This window comes from Oncorhynchus masou, chromosome 26, assembly GCF_036934945.1.
Source record: "Oncorhynchus masou masou isolate Uvic2021 chromosome 26, UVic_Omas_1.1, whole genome shotgun sequence".
NCBI lineage: Eukaryota > Metazoa > Chordata > Actinopteri > Salmoniformes > Salmonidae > Oncorhynchus > Oncorhynchus masou.
Genome location: NC_088237.1, coordinates 3,268,450 through 3,284,202, shown reverse-complemented (window position 1 = coordinate 3,284,202; position 15,753 = coordinate 3,268,450). Strand labels below are relative to the sequence as shown.

The following is a 15,753-nucleotide window of genomic DNA, read 5'->3' as shown; positions in this document are numbered from 1 at the left end:
GTTTTTCAGTTTAGAATATTCCAAAGGTTAACTGCCTATCTCGCTAACCAACTCCAGTCGGTCCAGCTTCAATTAACTTTACAACCATTTTGGCTTTCCTTCTTTTTAGAAAGCGTTCGAATACCCGTACTATTTGTAACGTAATTTGAGTATGTAGTATGGTTATTTTTCAAATAATGAAAGGGTTAGTTTGTCAAAGGTTCGTGGATGGCATACTACATTCGCTAAATTACAAAGAAAACACGCAGAGGACACTATTTCCGTACTTCTAGGGCCCATAATGCAATTCTTCAGGAAATGGACGTGGCTTCGCAACATTTTCAGATTTGAAGAAAATGGCGTTAAATATGCAGCCGAAGTCCGACGATAGCGGATACAAATTAATTGCCTTAACTATGACAAATGTTAAGAAAATGTTGGGCAAAGTATTAAAGTAATGCATCTTCAAATGATTTACACTACACGTTATATTGGCTACGCTATCCTTACGAACCACATTGCATATCATTACAGCATAGGTACTACCGGTATGTTGGCTACTAATACATTGAACTTGCCATTATATCAACTATATATATATATATATATATAGTCAGTTAAGAACAAAATCTTAAGGGGCAGAACAACAGATTTTTACATTGTCAGCTCGGGGATTCGATCTTACCACCTTTCAGTTACTAGTCTAATGCTCCAACCACCAGGCTACCTATCTAACTATGCAACGTTTATTGACTTGATTATTCACGTCATTCAAGCCAAGTGGTATCATCGTTTTGCTTTCACAATGGACATAAATTCACTCTGGCTTTCGACTCCGATTTTAGAGCACTCTCGTCTGTGTGCTAGAGTGCAGAATTGAGGAATTCACAAATGCTTAACACCTGTTTAATATGGCGGGTGTCAGTAAACGTCGGCAAAAAAAAGCATAATTAAATTGTTGCCAGTAGCACAGTTACCAACGCTCTGGATAACATGAAAACAGTCTAATCAGCTCTGCTATGGGGAGTGAAATGGTCAGAATGAGGTGTTTTCTCATTTGTGTCGAAGTAGCTAGCCAGTCAGCTTGTGTGCTTGACTGCAGTGCCATTGTGATGGTCAGAACCCTACCCCTCTGCCAGTGTGCGCTTTGAACACTCAGAGGGGAAACATTCAGAATTTACAAATGGACAATCTGAAAATGCTCTGAATTTAAAAGCACACTGGCATTCCAGATTGATTTTAAGAACACAAAAACGTCTTGGTAGCAAGAGGTTGCATATCAACTGAATCAACTTCCGATAGACAGACGTAACACTAGTATGCTCAGCTGAAAGGATACCGTTCGTTTACAGAATACTAAAATGAATTAATATTATGTAGTATGGGTATTCGAACACAGCTCCCATTTGAATTTCCCACCGGCTAGACGTTGTGTTGCGGACTGCACATTTTGGAGTGCAAATTGAGTTATTGCGCACTAGGATCTCGCTAGCTCGTGCTTGGCTCTGCCCACCTCCTAGCATGTTCTACCCAGTATGACTCATTTGTTCTTGTTAGACCAAAGTCTGTCGTTTTCCATCTTAATTTATTCATAAAAATCTTCGTCTGAGTCTGGTACTGGACTCGATGCAGAAGGTGTGTCAAAAGGGCTCTGCTATAGGTTAGACGCTCTTGATTGAAAGTTGTCTATGCCATTAAAAGTTTTCCCATTGGTCAATTCCAGACCGTTCTCTACCTGATGTTCCGGAGACTACTGACAGCTGGTTGTTTTGTGCTAATATCCTGAACAAAAATATAAACACAACATGTAAAGTGTTGGTTTCATGAGCTGAAATAGAAGATCCCAGAAATGTTCTATATGCCCCAAAAACCTTATTTCGCTCTAATTTTGTGCATAAATGTGTTTACATCCCTGTTCGTGAGCAGTTTTCCTTTACCAAGATAATCCATCCATTTGACAGGTGTGGCATATCAAGAAGCTGATTAAACAGGATTATCACTACACAGGTGCACCTTGTGCTGTGGATAACAAAAGGCCACTCTAAAATCTGCAGTTTTGTCATACAACACAATGCCACAAATGTCTACATTTTTGAGGGAGCGTGTAATTGGCATGCTGGCTGCAGGAATGTCCACCAGAGCTGTTTCCAGATAATTGAATGTTAATTTCTCTACCAAAAGTCACCTCCAACGTCGTTTTAGAGAATTTGGCAGTACGTCCAACCGGTCTCACAACCGCAGACCACATATAACCACGCCTCTCCAGGACCTCCACATCTGGCTTCTTCACCTGCAGGATCGTCTGAGGGGGAGTGGATGGGGTGCTGAAGAGAATTTCTGACTTGTAATAGAGCACTTTGTGGGGAAAAACTAATTCTGAATATCTGGGCCTGGTTCCCCAGTGGGTGGGCCTGGCTCCAAAGTGGTTTTAAGCCTATGCCCTCCCAGACCAACCCATGGCTGAGCCCTTGCCCAGTCATGTGAAATCCATAAATTAGGGCCTAATGAATGTATTTATATTAACTGATTTCCTCATGTGAACTGTAACTCTGTAACTGAAATTGAGTTCAAGAAACACACAACTCAACATCAACTGTTCAGAGGAGACTGAGTGAATCGGGCCTTCATGGTCAAATTGCTGCAAATAAACCACTATTAAAGGACACCAATAAGAGGTAGAGACTTGCTTGGGCCAAGAAACATGAGCAATGGACATTAGACCGGTGTCAATCTGTCCTTCGGTCTGATGAGTCCAAATTTGAGATTTTTTGTTCCAACAGCCGTGTCTTTGTGAGATGCAGAGTAGGTAAACAGATGATTTTGTGTGGTTCCCACCATGAAGCATGAATGAGGAAGTGTGATGGTGCTTTGCTGGTGACACTGTCAGTGATTTATTTAGAATTCAAGGCACAGTTAACCAGCATGGCTACCACAGCATTCTGCAGCGATATGCCATCCCATCTGGTTTTTACTTAGTGGGACTATTATTTGTTTTTCAACAGGACAATAACCCAACACACCTCCAGGCTGTGTAAGGGCTATTTGACCAAGAAGGAGAGTGATGGAGTGCTGCATCACATGACCTGGCCTCCACAATCCCCCGACCTCAACCCAATTGAGATGGTTTGGGATATGTTTTATTTCATAGTTTTGATGTCTTAAAAATTAAGAAAAACCATAGGAGTATGTATCCAAACTTTTGACTGGTACTGTATATATAGTAGTAGTACACCTGAATAATACGTAGGATAGAATAGAATTTCTGCTGCCTCCCTGTTGCGCCTTCAAAACACTGTCTGAGTGGGTGGGTCATTTAAGATTTCAGTGATGTGTACACCAAGGAACTTGAAGCTTTCCACCGAGGCCACTGCGGCCCTGTCAATGTGGATGGGGGCGTGCTCCCTCTGCTGTTTCCTGAAGTCAACGATCAGCTCCTTTGTTTTGTTGACATTGAGGGAGAGGGTATTACCTCTGTAAGCTCATCATGCACATTCAGAGTTTAGCAGCACTCAGTCCACTCTTGTTATAGTGTCATGAAACATAGTCCCCCATCTGACTCCACACTTAAATAAAAATAACAATTAGCTAATTGCCAATGTCAGGCTGGGTATGTAGCTCTATGGCTGCATTTAGTCAGGCATTCCAATTCTGATATTTTTTCCACTGGTCGTTTGACCTTATTTATTCTAGCCTATAGATGATCAAATTATTGACTTCATATATTTCAATAAAAAAATATACTTTGCTTACCATAAAACATGGAATGCTTATTGGTATTTTCAACAACAGTCTTCTGAAACCAGACAGTGGTCATGCTGGTTAAATGGCAGTTGGTGGACAGTGATGTTCAAACATTTTTTATTATAGAACCTTAAGGATTGAACCTTTTTCTGAAAATGGGTCTTTCATTTTTTACCAAATAACCAAAGTGTTCTATATAGAACTCTAAATAACCTTTTTTTCCTAAGAGTGTGGTTCAAGCCCAGTCAGAGGCAAGTTGATGGAGGAAGTGAAACAGGTAATGTAGCACAGTGACGCCGGTTACATTAACCAATTATTTTACCTTGTCTGAAGCAAATCTACAGTCCAACTGTAGATTTGTACAACAGATTCTGACCCAAGTATCTGGGTTAGACACATATCAGATGAAATGTTAAATAGTAAATAACAGAATATAATTGTTTTTATTTTGAGTGGAGTATTTATTTAGATGTCCTGCAGGAAGCTGAGCGATCACAAGACATTACTTGAACATATGGCTGTAGTCAGTTTCGAATCACAGGATTGACTATAAAATTCAGATAAGTACTGTATTCGATGCTTACCCACTGGCGACACACTGGTTGAATCAACGTTGTTTCCACGTCATTTCAATGAAATTACGTTGAACCCATGTGGATTAGACGTCTGTGCCCAGTGGGTATCTTTTCCATTCATTTGGAGTTGTGGAATAGCTTATATTTTCCATTAATTTAGATAACCAATATCAATAAAACAATAATCATCAACAGAGTAATATTTTTATTTTCAATACATTTCAAAGTAATAAACATTGCATTAATATTCACAGTGACTCAACTCAAGACAACAAAAACAAAGCAACAAAAATATATAATGGCAAATTCAAACCAGTAAATTCATACTTCGGCGAAGAAACAAATGGAAACAGACAAACAAACAAATTAGATTGAAAAAAACACATTTTAAACTGCTTTAAACATAAGCTTTTGAACTCCCAGACTCTGACACATGTGGTGCCCTATAGATCTGTTGTCCACCGCTTGTTTTGGAGTAGTTGTATGAATATCCCCTGTAAGACAAGTAGGGTACAATAGATTGGACAATGATTTCTTTGACTAGCTCATGTAACAGATGGGAAATCGCTAGCTAACTAGTGTTGGCTAGCCCATCACCTGCCTGGAGACCTGAGATAGTGTTGTCCTCACTTTTTCCAACCAGGACCATGGTTTTGGTAGGATAATGGTTAGCTTGCCAATAACTTTGGGAGTAGGAAGTGTCTTTGGTTGCATCCCAAATTGACCAGAGCCCTATAGTGCACTATATAGGGATTAGGGTGCAATTTGGGACTTAACTTTGTGGATGCAATTACTCACCCTGTGGCGGGTCCTGATGGACCCCTCTTACAGGAAAAGCAGAGCATGACACCACCTAGAATGGCCAAACAGGCAGCTCCCCAACCCATGTATAGACCTGCACCCAGTTCAAACCTAATGGACAGAGAATTAATCAACTTTACCTGTGTGTGTGTGTGGTGTGTGTGTGTGTGTGTGTGTGTGTGTGTGTGTGTGTGTGTGTGTGTGTGTGTGTGTGTGTGTGTGTGTGTGTGTGTGTGTGTGTGTGTGTGTGTGTGTGTGTGTGTGTGTGTGTGTGTGTGTACACAAATCAGAATGATTCCTTCAATAAAAGGTTTTTATGAAAATGGTTTTAATTGATTGGTTGAGTGACGTGACCGGAAAAAAACCCTCCTGCCCCTAATTTGGACGGCAATTTGCAGGCAGTACTTTCAGCTTTTGGGATGTGTATTCACCTTACTCCTGCAAAGAATGGATCATGGAACTCCTGCACCACCCGTGCAGCGTACCATGACACAGCAGTCAAGGTGGAAAGACCTGCAGGAGAGGCAGATTGAGATGGTTGATAAACAACAGAAGAAAGAGAGATGCAGTGGGGGGGGAAGAAGAAGTGAGAGAGAGAGATTGGTACTAAGATTAGAGGAGAACTGAATAAAGATGATGATGCTGGCAGTTGAGAGTTGGTTGGGAGTTCACCTGATAAGATGAACAAGCTTCCGCCTGTCAGAGCGATTTTGCCCTTGGCCTGTTCAGAAGTGCTGCCGATCTTTGTGCATTTCAGCCCCAGCACTGACACAATGATGGACGCTAGACCCAGGAGCAGAGCGATGATCATCAGGGCTCGACATGCCTGTATGTAGCCTGAACACAGGAAGCGACAGAGTTCCAGTCAACAACAGACATTAGATCGATAGAGAGCCTGAGTAGACTGAGACTTGGGAGGGAAATGTGCTCAACACTATCCTCTTGCGTGTCTAACAACACACACACGCACTGAAGAAGGCATAGCAGAAATGTTTGCAGGGTGTACTAGTGGGACATGTTGCCTAAAGAAAATAAACAGGCTTCAATTGCTGCTATCAAGCGAGTGCTGGTGGCCTTTTTTAATTGTTAGACACTGCTAAAGCCTGAAATCAACTTCCTGTATGTCACCTACAGAACACACAAATGGAGGCTTCAACTCTGATGTAGGATGTGTCTAAGAGACATAACTGTACCAATACATGGATCATTAATGTTTGCTGAAGAGACACTCAATTGAAAATATGAAGACATTGTGTTCCTCTTATTCTTAAAACATTTGGCAACATCAAGAATCTAACAAAAATGACTATTTAAGGTTGTTGTATGTAATTGATTGACCTTTACACAGAAAAATTGCATCACATAACAATAACCATTTGAGTTGGCCAGTGACATAGAGAAGCAGGAAACATTTCCCTTTAGAGTTCCCTTTGACCAGGGATGTCAATATAATTTGCCGTTATTGTTTGGAGACAGGTTTTGGAGATAATCTATTAGTCCAGTTTGGGAGTAGTAGTCAGTCCAGTACCTACCAGGCAGAGCGAGCATAGACTCAAAGTCTTTGCAGTTCCTAATGCCGGCGCTGTTCTCGGCACATGAATGAAATAGATTCTGGAACTGGCGTGTGGATACGATGACACTGCCAGACACAGAGGACAGCTTCCAGTAGTCATTGGCTAGTGAGGAGCCGGTGAGCAGCCAGCTTGCCACGCACAACAAAAACCCAGTTAGTTCCACTGCCATCGACATGATCACCCAGAGCACACACACACAGGTGTGGGAAAAGGCTTCTAAACTTGAGGTTGAAACCCTCAGACACACAGAATGATTGAAAATGGCCTCACGAGATATGCAAGTTGTTGTATGTCCTTGATCGGTCTCCAATGTGCTGGGTGTCTGTTGTCTTGTCTCAACTGTAGAGAACTTTAGTCTATGCACAGGGGTTGTAAAGCAATAGGAGGCGTGTAAAAACCATAGAGGCTTCACCTATAAGGTGACGGTGACCAGGGTTTAGAGCTTAGGTGTGGTCTAAGGAGATAAACAATATGACAGATTGGTTCATCGAAATTGGTTTAGATTGGTTCATCGAAAGCGATGACACCCATTCTGACCCACTGTTTGACTTTCTCAACTATTAAATCAGGAGTTTCACATAGATACAGTACCTGCCATTGGTGTTTGCCATTGGTGTCTCCTTAGAATATTCAGGTTAGACAATACTCTTTTAATATCTCTCTCTGTAACAATGAAAGCACTCCGACCTTTGGTGGTGAGGTGACTATGGTTCTGACTACAGTTCTTCACTCTTATGAATGTGTGGTTATCTAGGAGTCTGTTGCAGTGTAATAGAGGCACACCCACCCACACACACTCTAAATAATGCCACTTATGTCTACATGTCTACATATCTTACATTACTCATATCACATGTATATACTGTATTGAGAACCAATCACTGGACACTTTAATAAATGGACTTTAAATATTGCCACTTTAAATAATGCCACTTTAGTCATGTTTACATATCTTACACTACTCATATCACATATATATACTGTATTTTATATCATCTACTGCACCTTGCCTATGGCCATCGCTCATCCATATATTTATATGTACATATTCTCATTCACCCCTTTAGATTTGTGTGTATTAGGTAGTTGTTGGGAATTGTTAGATTATTTGTTAGATATTACTGCACTGTTGGAACTAGAAGTACAAGCATCTCGCTACACTCGCATTAAAATCTGCTAACCATGTGTACGTGACCAATAAAATTTTATTTTATTTGACACACACACAATGAAAGGAAACCAAGGTCAGTGTGACTGTCAATGATTGACCGAGCGATGATACAATGATACTTGTGCGATTTACAACCCTTATTACCTTCATGGCCTGAAACTAAACATACCTCAGTGTGGTGGTGGACAGTTGAAAGTGACAGTCATGTAGGAAAGGAAGTAAAAAATACTACCGTACTACGTTGTCAATATGAGAACAGCTTCAAAAAGTCCTGCTTAAGACTTTGGCTGTCCTAATATGGACACTGTACTACAGGCCTACTGTAATTGATTTCACAGATACTCTACGTCAGTCTGATCCACACAATACTTTGTTATATAAATTCTTCTTTAGATCTTTGCTCATTTTCTTAATGAATTTGTGTTGTATGGATAATTATCAAAGCAGCACAGTCACTTTAGACAAGGGTAAAACTACATCAAGTATTTTAATCAGCAGCCGATATCTAACAGCTGGGTCAATCTTGGCTGGAATTTAATCGAAAACCACCATTGCAATGTTTACACAGTGCTTTTGCCCACAAACTACTGTCCGTGCATACATACTACTCATTTTGGAACAACATTTTGGAAGGCATCTACCAGGGAAGGAAGTATGTTTATGTGACAACCGAAGAAGATGTTTACAACATTCAAAGATTTGTATTTGATCATAGAAAAATAAATCCTGGCGGGGCAATCTGTAATCAAATTATTTACTTTTAAATGAATAACATAAACCCATATATTTTTTGAAGACTACAAATTATAAAAGCCTCATGAGCTTAGTTCAACTGTCGTACTCCATCAAAACCCAAAATGTTTTTATTTTATTTTTTTAAACAATGTAATTGCAAACAAAGACTATATAGCCTCAAAACATGGTTAAAACTATAGCTTGGATGGTCCGTCCCTGAATCCATAGCTCTGTCTTTGAATTTGAAAGTGGTTACATTTCTCTAACACCATTCCTCAGCTGTTTACCAATACCATTTTGTTGTTTAAACTACAGATTGCCCCTTTAATACTGCATGTGAGTATTGCACTGAGCCCTGCATGTCTCTCACCTGGCAGCCCCAGTACAGTCTTGTACCTCTGGCATTGCACAGAGCCCAGGGACGTGGCTGCGCAGGTCATCCACAGGCCCTCGAACTGCCAGTTGTTGGTTGTGACAGCCCCAGAATGGCTGCGTACCCTCCAGGAATGGGAACTAGTGCAGCTGTTCTCCAGACACCAGCCAATCACCCCTAAAGACAGACCCAGGATCTGGAAGGCTAAATGCATGGTGGTCCGTCCTGACGGCTGATTTACTGGGAAGAGAGAAGGCACAACAAACTATTTTTGTTATGTATTAGTTATGAACCTACACTGTAGTGTTAACTATATTCCAGAAGGCAAAACTGGTTGCACTGTCTTCAATATGATATATTGTATGTCACCATTGTCAGGTTGTATGATAGTTGTATAAGGGCGTTTTGTTAATTTGGATAGGCTCATCAGTCATTTTATCTGGGCAGGCAAATCATCTAGGATACGTAGAGCAATACTTCAAAGAAGGAGACAAAATGGAGGATTGGCACTTCCAAATTAACTGCTTTACTATTGGGCAGCCATTATTCAAAACATTATGATCTGGTGTAATGATCAGCAGGTGCTCAATAGAGGCACACTCCTGCCAATCATCCTCCCTTTCTGCTCTTGCTTGTGCCCCACTGTCCCCGTGTCCTTTAAAGTATACGGGAAACCCCATTGTGCACTCTACATTGAAGATCTGGAGACAATTCCGTCAACATTTTAGACTTCTGCCCCTTCTCTTCTAAGCCCTATCTGTATCAACCACCTATTTGTACCCCCCAAGCACCACAAGGTGTTTGTTTTGTGGCGTGAGAGAGGTTTGTTTCGAAGATGTATTTTTAAATGGGAAGTTTGTCAGTTTTAATGATCTCGTAGCTAAATCTAATCTTGCTCATTCTAATCTTTTCCGTTATTTTCAAACCCGTAACTTTGTTCGCTCTCATTTTCATACCCTTCCTCAAATACCTCCCAAGACGTTGCTAGAGGAGATTTTGTCCCTCCCGTGGAATCGGCAAGGTCTGATTTCTGGATTATATGACATTATGCTGTCCTCTGAACCCTCTCAAATAAACAAAATCATAACAGACTGGTAGTGAACTTGAACATGACCTTGCAGATGACGGGTGGGAGGAGGCTCTTCTTAGGGTTAACTCCACATCCTCATGTGCTCGGTTAAGTTTCATGCAGTTCAAAGTCTTGCACAGAATTCACTACATCAAAGAAAAACTCCTCCCAGACACGAATGACAAGTGATAGATGTTCATTCACTCCTGCAGACTACACCCGTATGTTTTATTTGTCTTCTAAGCTATCTGAGTATTGGTCATCCTTTTTTAATACTCTCTCGAAAATTCTAGATATTGACCTGCAGCCTCGTCCTCTAATAGCTATATTTGGAGTTCCATCTTTGTTTCATAGTCTCACTAAAAGTAAAGCGGACATTGTAGTGTTTGCCTCCCTTATAGCCCTCCAGCAGATCTCACTTAACTGGGAATCCTTCAAACCTCCCACTGCATCATCCTGGTTGAAAGATCTGTCTTTTCTACACTTAGAAAAAATGATATACACTGAGAGGATGTACTGATAACTGTTTCTTGAGACGGCAGCCTTTAATTTCCTTTTTTGAACAGTTGCCTTCTATTGATCAAGAGTAAGAATTTTGGCCAACGGGATACCGGAGGGTGTGGGTAGGAAGGGATAGTATGTTGTGATATTTTTTATTTTTGTATATGTGTACTTGTGTGCATGTGTATATTTCTATATTATTATTTCCAATCGTATATTTATTTTATTTTTGCTGCTTTTGTTGTTAAAGGGAGGGAGGTGTTTCAATAAGTATAGGGGGATAAAAGGATGTATCTGTTCAATTTATAATTTGTATTTCTTTATGTCCTATAAAAATATATTTAAAAAAAAGGGGGTTTTGATAAAGTATTTTCCTGGTTGCTAAACCACGTTATCTGAACCACCAACATACAGTGACTTCAGCAAATATTTATACCCCTTGATTTACAGCCTGAATTCAAAATGGACTAAATATATATTTTTTCTCACCCATCTACACACTATACCCCATAATGATCAAGTTAAAATATGTTTTAAATTCTTTTAGCAAATTTATTGAAAATGAAATCCCCTGTTAATACTTTGCAGAAGCACCTTTGATGGAGATTACAGCTTTGAGTCGTCTCTGTATCGGCTTTGTACATTTGGATTTGGGGATTTTCTCTCATTCTTCCTTGCAGATTTTCTGGGGAGTGGGGGTGAACAATTACATTCAAGTCTTTCCACAGATTTTCAATGGGATTCAGTATGGGCTTTGACTGGGCCACTCAATAACTTTAACAGTATTGTTTGAAAGCCATTCCAGCATTGATTTTGCTGTATGCTTGAGGTCATTGTCCTGTTGGAACGTAAACCTTGCTCCTCAGGCTAAGGTCGTTTGCACTCTGAAGTAGGTTCTCATCAAGGATTTTCCTGTATTTGGCCCCATTCATTATTCCCATCTATCCTTACCAGTCTCCCAATCCCTGCTGGTGAAAAGCATCCCCATAGCATGATGCTGCTAACACCATGAGATGGTGTTAGACAAGTGATGAGCTGTGCCTAGTTTTCTCCAGACAGTGCTTTGTCTCATCTTTTGCCTTATGATCTCAGTCTTTCACAGGCATTTTTGCAGACTCCAGGCGAGCGGTCTTGTGCCTTTTTCGGAGGAGTAGCTTCCATCTGGCCACTCTTCCATAAAGCCCAGATTGGCGAAGTGCTGTAGAGACTGTTGTCCTTCTGGCAGGTTCTCCCATCTCAGGCAAGGAACTCTGTAGAGTGGTCATTGGGTTCTTGGTCACCTCCCTAACCAAGGTCCTTCTTGCCCAGCTCTAGGCAGAGTCCATATTTTTCCCATTTCCCAATGATGGAGACCACTGTGCTCTTGGAAACTTTCAACACTAGAAATTGTTTTACACCCGTCCCCAGATATACAGGTCAAGTCGGAAGTTTACATACACCTTGGCCAAATACATTTAAACTCAGTTTTTCACAATTCCTGACATCTAATCCTAGTAAAGATTCCCTGTCTTAGGTCAGTTAGGATCACCACTTTATTTTAAGAATGTGAAATGTCAGAATAATAGTAGAGCGAATGATTTATTTCAGCTTTTATTTCTTTCATCACATTCCCAGTGGGTCAGAAGTTTACAGTGAATGTTGGCTGACAGAGCTGGTGTAACTGAGTCAGGTTTGTAGGCCTCCTTGCTCACACATGCTTTTCAGTTTTGCCCACAAATTCTCTATAGGTTTGAGGTCAGGCTTTGGGGTGGCCACTCCAATGCCTTGACTTTGTTGTCATCAAACCATTTTCTCACAACTCTGGAAGTATGGGTCATTGTCCATTTGCGACCAAGCTTTAACTTCCTGAATGATGTCTTGAGATGTTGCTTCAATATATACACATAATTTTCCTTCCCCATGATGTCATCTATTTTTTTACCCCTTTTTCTCCCCAATTTCGTGGTATCCAATTGTTGTTGTAGTTACTATCTTGTTCTCATCGCTACAACTCCCGTACGGGCTCGAGAGAGACGAAGGTTGAGAGTCATGCGTCCTCCGATACACAACCCAACCAGCCGCACTGCTTCTTAACACTGCGCACATCCAACCCGGAAGCCAGCCGCACCAATGTGCCGGAGGAAACACTGTGTACCTGGCAACCTTGGTTAGCGCGCACTACGCCCGTCCCGCCACAGGAGTTGCTGGTGCGCGATGAGACAAGGACATCCCTACCGACCAAGCCCTCCCTAACCCGGACGACGCTAGGCCAATTGTGCGTCGCCCCACGGACCTCCTGGCCGCGGCCGGTTACGACAGAGCCTGGGCGCGAACCCAGAGTCTCTGATGGCACAACTGGCGCTGCAGTATAGCGCCCTTAACCACTGCGCCACCCGGGAGGCGATGTCATCTATTTTGAGAAGTGCACCAGTCCCTCCTGCAGCAAAGCACCCCCACAACATGATGCTTCCATCCCCGTGCTTCATGGTTGGGATGGTGTTCTTCAGCTTGCAAGCATCCCCCTTTATCCTCCAAACATAACGATGGTCATTATTGCCAAACAGTTCTATTTTTGTTTCATCAGACCAGAGGACATTTCTCCAAAAAGTACAATCTTTGTCCCCATGTGCAGTTGCAAACCATAGTCTGGCTTTTTAATGGCAGGTTTGGAGCAGTAGCTTCTTCCTTGCTGGGCGGGTTTCCAGGTTATGTTGATATAGGACTTGTTTTACTGTGGATATAGATACTTTTGTACCTGTCTCTTCCAGCATCTTCACAAGGTCCTTTGCTGTTGTTCTGGGATTGATTTGCACTTTTTGCACCAAAGTAAGTTAATCTCTAGGAGACAGAACACGTCTTCTTCCTGAGCGGTATGACGGCTGCGTGGTCCCATGGTGTTTATACTTGAGTACTATTGTTTGTACAGACAAACATGGTACCTTCAGGCGTTTGAAAATTGCTCCCAAGGATGAACCAGACTAGCCAAAAAAATTTCCTGAGGTCTTGGCCGATTTCTTTTGATTTTCCCATGATGTCAAACAAAGAGGTACTGAGTTTGAAGGTAGACCTTGAAATACATTCACAAGTACACCTCAAATTGACTCAAATTATGTCAATTTGCCTATCAGAAGCTTCTAAAGCCATTACATTTTCTGGAATTTTCCAAGCTGTTTAAAGGCACAGTTAACTTAGTGTATGTAAACTTCTGACCCACTGGAATTGTGATACAGTGAATTATAAGTGGAATAATCGGTCTGTAAACAATTGTTGCAAAAATTACTTGTGTCATACACAAAGTAGATGTCCTATCTGACTTGCCAAAACTATTGTTTGTTAACAAGAAAATTGTGGAGTGGTTGAAAAAACAAGTGTTAATGACTCCAACCTAAGTGTATGTAAACTTCTTACTTCAACTGTATTTTGTCTCATCACAATTCTCTCTCGTAGATCTACAGCCAGTTCCTTGGGGTTCATGGAATAGTTCCTGCTCTGACATGCACTGTCAGAACTTATATAGACAGGTGTGTTTCTTTCTAAATCATGTCCAAACAATTGAATTGGCCACAGGTGGACTCCAAGTTGTAGTGACATCAAGGATGATCAAAGCAAATTGGATGTTCCCAAGTTCAATTTGGAGTGTCAATTCAAAGGGATGTGAATATTTATGTTTGTTGGATATTTTTGTATTTCATTTTCAATAAATTTGCTAAAAATTCTAAAATCATGTTGTCACTTTGTCATTATGGGATGTCGATGTGAGAGAAAAAACATTTAATCCGTTTTGAATTCAGGCTGTAATACAACAAAATGTGGAATAAGGGGTAGAGGAGATTTTGGGGGTATGAATACTTTCTGAAGGCATGAAAAAGGCATCTTTACCTGGTTGTAACAGACATCAGATAGTTGTAAACTGATCTGGTCTTCTCAACCAGAAAACCAGTTTACAACCACAAAAGCATGTAATGGGGACATGGTTCACCATTTTTCCCCAGCTGGGTAGTGTGAACCTATCAGTGCTTCAGGGGAAATATATTTGTAAGTCACGAACTAAATCTATCTTTAGTAAAGTGATCGAATGGAAGGAACATTGAAAGTTTTCACTTTAGCACATCAAACAAAACAGTTCAATTCAAAATGTCCAATTGTGTATAACATTGATCAATTTAAACTCAATCCATCTAAAAATGTTTAGAGAAATCTAATAACAAGGAATTTAATTATTTGCTAAGACTATGTTGCACCATCCCTTATAAACCAATCTCTCAAACAAAGAAATGGAAAAGTAAACCAATGTACCTACTGTTTCTGTGATGAGAATGACTTGAACTTTTGGTCTTTGTTGCTGTGTCTACTGTGCTGTTGAGTGGTATTTTGTATCTTCTGTTGTTCAAGTCCAGTTTGTATTTCTATCCACTTGTTCTATTCAGGTGTTTAAAATCAGTTGTCTGTTTCCCTGGTTGGCTATGGAATAGGTAAGATGGAGGAAGAGAAAGTAAAGGGTATTTTTTTGGAACAGAGGCTGTGGTCCCACTGAGGTGAGATTTGGGTATCGGGTGGATCAATGACCCTTCAAAACGTTCTCCCACCATGAGCGCACATGCTCACCTCTGCACGTGGCCTACAACTCTCCCCCAGAGCTGCACTGTGGGTTTAATGGGTTATGTCCCAAATGGCACCTCATTCCCTATATCTTGCACTACTTTGGTCCAAACCTCAAGAACCTTACGCACGAACACACTGAGAAGAAACACATCTAAAACTCACAGAGAAACTACTGTTCACTTTCTCAAACACACAATTGCATTATACACCAGGGTCAATTCCCATTTAAACTTTGTCAAGTGAAGTGAAATTCACACAAAATAAAACTGCACCTTTTTAATGCTTGACTTTTGAATTAATTTAAATGGAATTGAACCAACCTCTATGATTCACAGTTAAGGGCACAATGATAGAGTTACAGTCAAATGACTAAGGGCGCATCCCAAATGGCAACCTATTCGCTATACACGTATAGTGCACTACTTTTGACCAGAGTCCTATGCGCCCAGGTCTAAAATAGTCTCCTATAAAGGGAACAGGGTGCTATTTGGGGAGCACATTTAAAGGAGAATCTCCTTCTGAGCAAAAGACAGCGGTGATAATTTGCTAAACACTGTTTTGACACTAACAGCAGCATAAACATTGGACATTCTCATACATTTTTTTCAAGTATCACAAATGTGGAAAAGTGAGTCGAGAGGAAGAGGAAATGA

General features: G+C 40.8%; 1 protein-coding gene and 1 pseudogene across 4 annotated transcripts; both read right to left on the bottom strand.

The window, feature by feature from the left end:
• Positions 1 to 394, bottom strand: part of LOC135514584 (autophagy-related protein 16-1-like) — a 21,877-nt pseudogene extending 21,483 nt beyond the window's left edge.
• Positions 395 to 4,485: 4,091 nt separating this feature from the next.
• On the bottom strand, positions 4,486 to 15,063 carry LOC135514654 (claudin-10-like). Of its 4 annotated transcripts, none has more exons than XM_064938132.1 (6): positions 14,795 to 15,063; positions 8,947 to 9,189; positions 5,769 to 5,933; positions 5,528 to 5,609; positions 5,094 to 5,207; positions 4,486 to 4,789 (listed from the first exon to the last, which is right to left on the bottom strand). In XM_064938132.1, exons 2-6 carry the CDS (start codon positions 9,161 to 9,163, stop codon positions 4,693 to 4,695), a joined length of 675 nt encoding a protein of 224 aa, XP_064794204.1. In that variant the 5' UTR covers positions 9,164 to 9,189; positions 14,795 to 15,063; the 3' UTR covers positions 4,486 to 4,692. The 4 variants fall into 4 exon arrangements, with proteins under 4 accessions (XP_064794204.1, XP_064794203.1, XP_064794202.1 ...); XM_064938131.1 differs by having other exon boundaries at positions 8,947 to 9,214; positions 14,799 to 15,063; XM_064938130.1 differs by having other exon boundaries at positions 14,799 to 15,062.
• Positions 15,064 to 15,753: the final 690 nt, after the last annotated feature.

What these genes read in the sequence shown, in the direction of transcription:
- LOC135514654 (XM_064938132.1), bottom strand. Translation starts at nt 9,163, where the DNA reads ATGCATTTAGCCTTCCAGATCCTGGGTCTGTCTTTAGGGGTGATTGGC. An exon ending in CCATTCTTTGCAGGAGTAAG is followed by an intron (nt 5,208 to 5,527) that starts GTGAATACACAT and finishes TCTGTCCATTAG; the next exon opens with GTTTGAACTGGGTGCAGGTC. An exon ending in CCATCAGGACCCGCCACAGG is followed by an intron (nt 4,790 to 5,093) that starts GTGAGTAATTGC and finishes CTTGTCTTACAG; the next exon opens with GGGATATTCATACAACTACT.